Below are 9,999 nucleotides of genomic sequence, written 5' to 3'. Positions count from 1 at the left end.
GAACCTTCACAGGTGAGGCTCCTGGGTGCCCTATCTCAGCGGGCATTGCTGGACACTCACCTAGCAGGGAAAAATGCATGCTATGAAAGCTCCGCCCGGCACCAATTTTTTTCTAAGTGAGGGGTACCCCTATTATAGCTGCCAGTTTTCCTTTAACACCAATTCAGAGCGTTGATTTTTCACTACCCAATTCATCCAGCAATAAAGTAACCTAGAGTCGATGTCCATGGCAAGAACCCCACCTGGTGGCAAAATGTTTCACAACCTGATTTGGCCACATGGTGCAATGCCACCCTCCTCCGGAAGGTAAATCCGCGTTGAGAAGTTATCATTTTATCTGCTTCACCAGACAGACTTCCTAACCCAGCATTTATCTTGTGTCTGCGAAGCACCAGAGTATGCAGTAAATATGCAGAGCACAGTGATTCTAGGCTTTGCCAGTTAGTTTCAAGTGAAAGCTGTAGTCTTTGCGCAGCTTACTGCAGGAATATTTTAAAAGAAAAGCAAACACCGACTGAGTTAGATTCTCAAATATTATCATCGGTTCATTCTAGGTAAGGTTCAGGTGTCACCTTTCATGAGATGGACACACTAAACTAAACTAATCAGCAATTAGAAAGACAAAAATTCGAGACCCACAAATAACATCCAACTACTACCACATAACAAAGCTACGCCACACCTTCATTTCAACTTATTCTTAGCAAATCCTCAAAAAGGTGACTTCAAATTCATTTATTTCCCACTCCCTATTTTAAAGGACAGTAATACTAGATTCTAGAAATATTGTCTCTTCTTTTTCTCCCTAAAAGGAAAGTCTCCTCATTGTCTTCTCCCACTGCCTCTAGGTTCTCATTGCTTTCCAACTTAGATTTTCAGAGTGTGTATTACACCTGACAAAGCACAGAGCCCAATGCTTGGCTAAAGAATTATGACCTATCATTAGTTTTGATTATTGCCATGACCATTATTCTTGATGATAGAGCACTGAAAACAATGATATCCAAAAATTATTTGTCCATTTATCTTGCTCACTAAATATTAATAAAAAATACAATTCAAACAGGAGGGCAAATCATTGAACACAAAACTACAATTATACTTGTCTCCCATCAAACTCTTTTGGGGTGAGGAGATAAAAAAGACAGTAGGTTAATATTAAAACTGCATTTTATTTGTTAATGTCATGTAAGAAAAAAGCAAGTTACACTATCTTAAAAAAACACAACTAATGCATTTTAATAGAGAAGCCCTCTCCCCCTCCCGCCCTCCCTGCGTTCCCTCATGAATTAAGTGTCTAAGAGACGTGACCATAAGAAAAAGTTGTGGAATCCTTCATCCAGAGTGCTTACATGATTAGGTTAATATGCCTTCTTACAAAATTTCTCTTTTCTTTTCTATTAAAAAAAAGTAATCTTGATTGCTCATTAAAAAACAATTCAGTACAAAAGTTCGATATATTGAAAAATGCTTTCCCCCTTCCCTCACAGCACCGTTATATATAGCAGAGGATAATCAAGAGCAGATTGCTAATCTAGATGAAGCAATCTTCAAATTAATCGGGACACACAGTGGTTTATTGACTTGACCTGCCCCCCCCACAAGAACTAAAAACAAAACAAAACAAAAATAAACCACACACATACCCAAAAAAGTCAAAAATTTTGAAGGACCCTTCCCAAACAGCAGTTTGTTCAGTGTCAATAATTCACATCTTTTAACAGAGGGTATGGATATGATATGGTTTCTTTTACAAAACTTTCAGTGTCAAAAAGGAAATTAAGGCCATCAGATTCGCAGCTTAAAAATTCACATAAAGGAAATATAAAAATATTCTGTGCTTCGAGAAGGCGCTGCACTGTCGGTCGGTCCGGATCCCTGCACTTCTCTGAGGACGGTCACCGGCTTTACATCACCGCACAGCTTTTGTTGGATGCTCGCGGGGCTCCCTGCGGAGGAGGACGAAAATGTTAGCGCCAAGAAAATGATGCCGAGGATTTAAGAGTGGGGGATATGCAAATCCATGCCACCTGGTCCAAGCGGAAGCTTAGCATTTCCTCTCACTCAAGCTTTTTTAACCCTTTCTGATGGGCTGTCTCTAGAATACTGCAACGCGTTCCAGAACAAGGATCTCAGCGTTTCTAGATCTAAGTACGAGCTCTCATTTAATTGGGGAAGGGTTGTGGGTGTGTTTATGGAACTCTGATATGCAGCCAACATGGTTTCAAACCACTGTCCAGCAGGCTGCACTTAGGAAATTAGCAGGAGATGGGGGGGGCTCTATTCGGAACCACCACAGCTGCGAGCGAAGCGCGCTACAGCTGGAGGGGCCACATCTCAAGGCATTTCGCCGTGCCTGGATTCACCCTTGAAGGTGAGCCAAGGTGGCCCTGTATTCATTCCGTATCGCCCACCAATCCTTAAAACCTCACACTCTAACTTGTGATTCAGCACTAAACTAGACAGAATCGGTTTCGTAAAGGCCATCGGAGAAACTCATCCAGTTCAAGGACCTGTTCTTGGCCTGCCTGCAGCGCGCTACACTGCTGCCTACCTTCAGCCGCACAGTCTCCTCTCTGCTGCTGGGAGCAAAGCGTCTCTCCTACTGGTTAGTCTAGCAGGTCTGTCTCCAGAGACCTTGCTTACAGCCGCTCCTCACTCCTGCTGGGCATGTTTACCTCGGCGCAGTTCTTGCTTCTTGGTTTAGGTTCTCCTACTGTGCGTACTCTCCGAGCTCCCACCACCACCTCTGTTCAGCTACTCTCACGTGGCATCTGAATGCCATGCCTTCTTACCACGGCTCCCCATGCAAACTTCCTTGCTGAGGGAACACCGATATCCTGGCATTCCATGAGCACACCACCAGTCACTGATTCCTAATTTACCATTTTGCCCTCAACACTGACCCGTCCTTCCTTCCACCGTCTGAACATTGGTAGTTATTATTTCTCCTGATCAAAAATAAAACCACCACCATAAAACCTCACTCATCTTTGTGCCTTCTCTACTTTTCTCCTCCCGCCCTCAGTTGAGTCCCTAAAGTTTCCAACTCCCCATGTGTACACTACCCCCAGAGAGAAAATCTGCATGCTCCTTCTCTGCTCAATCCCCACGATTCATCTCGCTGGAAGATATTCTAAAACGTGGTTCTCCATTCAAACCCAGGGGTATTCAAGACTATGGACAAGCACCATTATTTATCAGAGATTATTCTCAACACCTCTGGGCAGCTCACACACTTGCCTGGGCTTGCTGAGGCATCACTCACACCGAGTTTGCTATCTTAGCTCTTGTCATTGTGATGCTCTCACTAAAGACAGGAAAATGGGCCTTATACTTTTTTTTTCTTGTTGACACCTGATTTAAAGTTTCTGTTCTTAAATTCAATCTATCTCATAAAACCACCTTGTATGGGTCTCAACCTGGGGGATAGACATGTAAGAGAAGGTGTATTTGGCGCAGGGTCTGGGCTAATGAAGCCATTTGTAAACTAAATCCAGAGACAAGTAGACAAAGCCTTAAGAAAGAAAGGAAGGAACTTTGATTAATGATGAGCTTTGAACAGCTTGAGAATATAAATGGAAGGCTCATTAGTTACTAATAATTCTAATTTAATTAATTAAAAGCAAATCCTGAGTCCCTTTATTTCAAGGGCTCTCGAAAGCCCAAGCCTCTACCAAAACCCATCTTGCAATTTCATGATTAGAAATGTAATAAAGAAAATAATTTTTGTTGAAGTTGAATCTACTACTCTTTATTTCTTAAGCTTATGTACTGTAATTTAGTAATAGCCAAAGTCTTACTCACAGCTCGTCAGGAAATCATTTGTAAGCATGCTTTCCAACTCACATACTCTCATTTCTAAGTGATATATATGTCTTACTACAATAATGTACCATGAACAATAAAAAAAAACAAGATTGATATGTGACATCGTGAGATAACAAGAAAAAGCCAACTTTGCTACTTAAGTGACCATTAACACCCCCCACCCCCCAGGTAAGAGCATCACTTGGTGGATCACGGTCCTGATTCATCAGAAAGGCAAAACACTCAACTTTTGAGTTTGGTTTTCACGTGATTCTGTTAATAAAACATCACAAATAATAACGTAAAGTAATACCTGCTGGTGAAAAAGTTCTTCCTCTACAATCACTTCAGGGGCCTCTTCCTCCTCCTCCTCCTCTTCAGCGATGGTTGTTTTAAAGACCGTACTTCTCTGAGCAACCTCCTGTAAAGCAATGGTAGCTTGATTTTACATTAAGACCACACCATACTGAAGCTCTCAAAACTCCTTTTTCTACCTATGTATTGTGAGGCCATATATTTTCTTCATATATGTCAATCAAAACAACATATTGCACCAGACTGAAAACAGAAGCAGGTATGAAAATTCAGATGTCTTACACAAAGGCAGGCATGAGAGATATTTAATGAAAATATAAAACAATGCCGCTCTTCTCACTGACTTTTGTTTTATAAATAGTTAAGTTATAATACGCTGTTTATGTGAAAAACAAACAGCCCATCCTTAAACCCACACAGGCTGCAAATGAGGGGGGCGCTTCTCTTGTATTTCTACATCAAGGGCTGTTGTTTAAAATAAAGTCACTCTAAGAGCAGACTTAGCTGCTGAGCAGGAATTTTTGAATAATTAGTAGCAGTTCTCAGATTTTCAATGTTCCCTGCAGGGGAGCTACTGGTATCCAATTTGAAAAACCTGCTGAGAAGTTTCCACTGTGTGTTTTTCCTTTTTAATCCCCATTCTGATACTAAGAATTCTGCAAAAGATTTAGCACACTAAATTCTTTATGAAGCTCAACATGAATTTAGCTTAAAGGTCTAAAATTCTCTTTAGTAGAAAGAAAATGCTAAATAAATGGTGACTAAGACGAAGCTGGCTACCCCCGGTAGAGCTCTCAGGGAACACAGTAGCAACAGGACCACTTGAGATGAAAAGGGCCTCATGGATGGAACAAAATCCAGACAGATGGGCACTGTTTACTAACAGTAGCCGAGTGAGGTTCCAATGCACCCCACACTACCATTCGCCGGAAGCAGAACAGAATAGACCCTGTGTGGTATCATCATCAACCATTTACGGCTGGATCAAAGTGGATCAAAAAGGACAGCATTTCCCAACGACAATGCAGACAGGAATGGAGGATGAACTGCAGGGAGAGCGGAATCACTGAAGGGATTCCAACAAAATGTCTATGTATTGTCGTTGGGAAATGCTGATCCACTTTGATCCCACCTTAAATGGTGGGTGATATGCAATGTAAGCTATCACCTGATCCGTGCAGGAAAGTTGTGTTTTAAAAAAGAGACTAAAATAGAGATCACTCTTTCCAGAGATCGCTGCTGTGGCACAAACAGGAGTGTGTGTTTGTTTGTGCGCACAAGGCAAACCTGACAATGCCACAACAAGCAAATGCATGTGTCCTGCCGAGGGACAAAGCTTCAAATGTGGCTCTGAACCACGCCCTCGGGTCATCAAGAACTCCGGCTCCACAGAGGAAATGCCAAAACAGCCTCAGCAGAGCCCACTTGAAATCTAACATCAACCACCAACCAAGGTCAAACGGCAGAGAAGAAAAAAAGCCAACCAAAAAGTCGGTGCCAAAGAACAAGACTTCAATTTTACCTCCTTATGCTTAAGCGCACGTTTTTATAAATGACAGAATTGGTGGGGATTTTGGGTGGTTGCTGCGGGGCCGAGGGAAGGTGGCCACTTTGAAATAAAACTCAATTAGCCTAAAATATAATTTCTTTAAGCTCAGTTTGTTTTCCAGCTTAAACAAACATTTCACAAGAAACAGTCTATTTTAACCAAAACAGTCAGTGTTTGAACCAAAGTATCAACTCTAGGATGACAGCAGACAATACAAGAGAGACTAGCCTTAGACTGCTTTGACGAATACCCTTCTTCAACTCAAAGAGAGAAACAGAAGTCAACACGGAACTTTCTCTTACCGAATCAAATCCCCACCACATGCAGCTTCAGCAGCCTGGGGTGGGTGCACACACCGCACAGGCAAGCACCGGCCAAGCGCTCCTGATGTGACTTAAGACAGTCAGCCTCCTCCCGTGAGCACCTGCCTCCCTGCCCAGCTTCATTAATTATGAATAACTGAAGTAAGGCTGCTGTTAAGCACCCCCATCCGAAAATATTTAAACACATTAGTTTAATGCAGAAAGCCTCTCTGGGTAAAAAAGGAAAAAATATCTTGATAGAAAAATGAAATAAAACCAATCTATTTAGAAGCAAAAGAAGTTCGGAGGTTTAGACCCAGGAAACTTTTTAATCAGGACACTAAAAAGCATCTCTACACCCTCCCTCCAAAACAAAATCATCTTACCAAGTTTTTTCCACCCTCCTGTAACTGACCAGTTGACTGACTCATGATAATCCCATGTGTGGGAGCAGACAGCCAGGGGCTGATGTGGGGGAGCGCATCACCAGGCCTTCCTTTTGAGGGAGTTCTTCGTGGATTCGAGCCCCATCTCAGTCAGCATGTTAACGGCTTATGTCAACCAAGGACTCATCAGCAAAGCGCCATGCTTCAAATGTTCTGAAACGTACACATTTCTATGCCCTATATAAATTGTTGGCCTGATCTATGCCATGTCTTGGGACATACTGGCATCAATCAATTAAACGCACAGTGGCCCTATGTGGATTTCCAAGACTGTAACTGGTCATGGAAGTAGAAAGTCTCTTATCTTGCTCCTGTAGAGAGGCTGGTGATTTTGAACAGCCCAACACCTGTCCAATTTGATGTCTCAGGAGCATCATAAAGTACTTCAATTTAGTCCGTAGAGCACTGTAGCTAACCAGAACCAGCTGATGGAACTCATCCGTCACAACTCTGCGTTCAGTTACGTCCCGTATGTAGGACTTAAGTCAGCCATGGAGGAGTATTCATACCTCAGAAATTGGCAAACATTACAAACCAGAGCTTTTTGTGTTCGCTAAATCAACTGTTGAAATATAATATATCCTGATTATCAACAATTATTTGAATAAACAAAAGTTTCCGTTTATGTCTATCTCCTGAAAGGTGGGAAGAAACTTATAATTTGTTACTTTCTACATAGAAAAACCATCTCATCCCACTGTGGTGACATCTGTTCTAACGTTCAGCATAATTTCCTTTATTTCTAAGTAAGAGCGTCCAGTTTTATCTGAGCACCACCTCCTCCCCAAGAGTACACGTGGGTCACTAGGAGTCTTGTGACACCTGACGGAGGTGGGATAGGGAGCCGAAGCGACTCTAGCCAGTACAATCGAAAGAAGCCTGGGATGAGTGCTGCTTGTGGGAAAATGGTCTTTCTCATAAGAATCTGATTGACGTGACTCTAGGAGGGGCCAGCAGGCACCCTGCTTCCCTGAGGGAAAAGACCATGGGGAGAAAAAACAAAGGAGAGACCCGTGGGCTGTTGTGGAGTGAGTGCACCGCCTCTGGGATGGCTGGTTATGTGAGTCCATTCATTCCCATCATTGCAGAAACAGTTTAATGGAACTTGTCGGACATTTCTAATATCTCAGCAAGAAAAAACAAAAATACTTAAAACTGATTTTTTGTAAGCCCACGATCTTACTGAAAAGTGGTCTTGTGGCAGTAAAGATTGTTGGTTACTTGACCTGGGAGCTACAAATAAATATCAAATGTCAGAATTAAATGAATAAACAGCTAGGTAACTGACAGATGTTCACACATATCAAGAACTATATTATTACTATTTGCCTTATCTTTCACAAGCCATTTTTGGAGCTTAGCAAGTAAAAGAAAGTAAGTTTCTAAAAGAATGGGCAAGCTAACCAAGTATGGTAAACCAACATTAAATGGTGTGGATTACAAAGGGAGACTTGAGTTTCAATTGAGTATGCTGAACACTACCTTCAAGATATAGCCCATGTCAGATGTCTACAGTTTGTTCAAATTGTCTACTTTCAACATACTGCTTTCCAAATATTCTCCGCTAAGATGGTTTCTAACTTGAAGCACATATCCACGCAGTAAAACACATTCTAGGTGGGCTACATTCTGAGGCTCCCAAAAAGCGGATCTGATCTGCCTTGTGTATGCTTCTTCAAACGGTGCTCTTTGAGTCTAAGTAAATCACCACTCGGTGTTGGGGGGGGAGGGGGGTGTCTGAAGGCATCCTATTTCAGGTATCAGGTGTCTAACTATATTAAGCGTGACCTAACTCCAGCACTTGGGTGGCTGCACCCACAGCAGCTAGGACTGTATGGTGCTGGTACTGAATACAGAAAGAGAGAACAGGAGGCAAAGGCAGCACGCTGAAGCTTGTGAATCATCGGAGACATCTGTGCGCTTCCCTCTGCCCCCAAGAACTCTGCACACCCCAGAGATGCGCTCCAGAATTTCACAAACATAACTCAGTGGAAAAAAATAAGCTGCCATTCACTTTAGGTCTATATCTCAGGTTCTCAGGTCAAGGATACTCATCATTCAGTAGACAATGAATTCATTATGAATAGAGGTCTACACAGTGGCAGGTGTTTGCAGTGAGGTGTGGTAGGAACTTTGTATGCAAACCCCCCCATGATTCCCATATTGAATCCGGCTAATTGGATGGTCCTGGTGGCAGAGTGGTTATGCAGTGCACTGCTACCCTCAAGATGGGCAGTTCAAAACCACAAGTGGCTCGTCGAGGGAGATGCGGGGCTTTCTCCTCCCACAAAGAGTTATAGTCTCAAAAACTCACAGGGGCAGGCCGATCCTGTACTATAGTGATGCTATGAGTCACGATCTAAACGGTGGCAGTGAGAGTAAGTTTTTGAATTGTTACAAAGCACTTTTGACTTTATTTCTTTTATTACTTAAGGTCCAGGTTTCGTTTTTAAATCTGCGTCCAGTAAATATTTACTGAATGCAGACAAATCAGAATAGGTTCTTGCTCCAAGAACTCCCCAGACACTCTTCTGTGGGCAGAGCGGGAGCGGCTCAGGGGACCCTGTAGCCTCAGCTGCTAACAACCCCCCCTGTGCTCATTTCTCCTAAGACCACACACTCGACTGCCTTCCTTTCACTTCACCGTTGCCAGGGTTGCTATGAATCCATGTTGACTATCCGTGAGACCTCTCTAAGATGTGGCCCAAACTGACAAGCATCTCCAGCTGAGTTTCAAGTCAATATTCTAAATGCATGCTAGACACCTTAATTTTGGACATCTAAATGGCATCATGAACTCAGTATGCCAAAAGATATCTCTTGGTCACCCCTCCCTGACACCCCCACACTCCATGTCAAAAGTATTGTTTCTCTCAGAGCTTCCTCAGTAAAGGACATCAGATCTGTCTGATTGCCTAAGCAAGTATACTGAGGACCAACTTAATTCCCATGTTTCTTTACCCTTAGTATTTAAATTAATGTTATCTCCAAAATATCTATTAAGGTGGGAATTGTTTACTTTCCCACCTATAAGCCTTAGACCAGATCACCCTTCAGTTGTCCTACCTCACCTTCTACTGTGTCCCTATTCCTCTCAGCACCAAGATTTAGGCCTGTTCATCACATCCTGTCACCCCTCTCCTTGAAAGCCCCATACACCTTCCCTTCGTACTCAGATCTATACTCCGTGCCAAGAATTAAACCACCTAGCCTCCGCTCACCTACTCGGCCTAACTCCTACATTGTTTTCTCCTCCTCCATCCCTGTTAACCATGTTCACCTCCTATCCTGGGAACACACAACTCTTTCCTGCTTCAGGGATGTGCTGCTCCTCGACGTGGTAGTATTTCCTCTGTTCTTTCCGTTGTGGTTTCTGTTTCAGAACGGGGGTCTACTCGAGTGTCATTGCTTGGAGAGGCCTGCCTCAACCACCCTGCCTAAAGCAGAACTCGCGAGTGAATTTCTAACCCCACTGTCAACGGCCTTTGCTGTATTTCTCGTCACCTAATTTACTTATTTTTTTTGCTAAGCTTATTTTCTCTTGATAACAACTGAAAATGCAAAGGAATCTAGTAAT

The 9,999-nt window shown here is 42.8% G+C and overlaps 1 protein-coding gene across 1 annotated transcript in view; it reads right to left on the bottom strand.

Moving 5' to 3' along the window:
* Positions 1 to 1,744: 1,744 nt before the first annotated feature.
* LMNB1 (lamin B1) overlaps positions 1,745 to 9,999 on the bottom strand; it is a 56,105-nt gene continuing 47,850 nt past the window's right edge. The window contains exons 10-11 of the mRNA XM_075541473.1: positions 4,124 to 4,231; positions 1,745 to 1,949 (exon numbers count right to left, since the gene is read on the bottom strand). Of these exons, the coding sequence (XP_075397588.1) occupies positions 1,908 to 1,949; positions 4,124 to 4,231 (150 nt within the window). The 3' untranslated portion in view covers positions 1,745 to 1,907. The remainder of the gene's footprint in view (positions 1,950 to 4,123; positions 4,232 to 9,999) is intronic.

Source organism: Tenrec ecaudatus, chromosome 2, assembly GCF_050624435.1.
Source record: "Tenrec ecaudatus isolate mTenEca1 chromosome 2, mTenEca1.hap1, whole genome shotgun sequence".
Taxonomy (NCBI): Eukaryota; Metazoa; Chordata; class Mammalia; order Afrosoricida; family Tenrecidae; genus Tenrec; species Tenrec ecaudatus.
The sequence above is the reverse complement of the archived record's forward strand: the minus strand, read 5'-3'. Positions and strand labels throughout refer to the sequence as shown.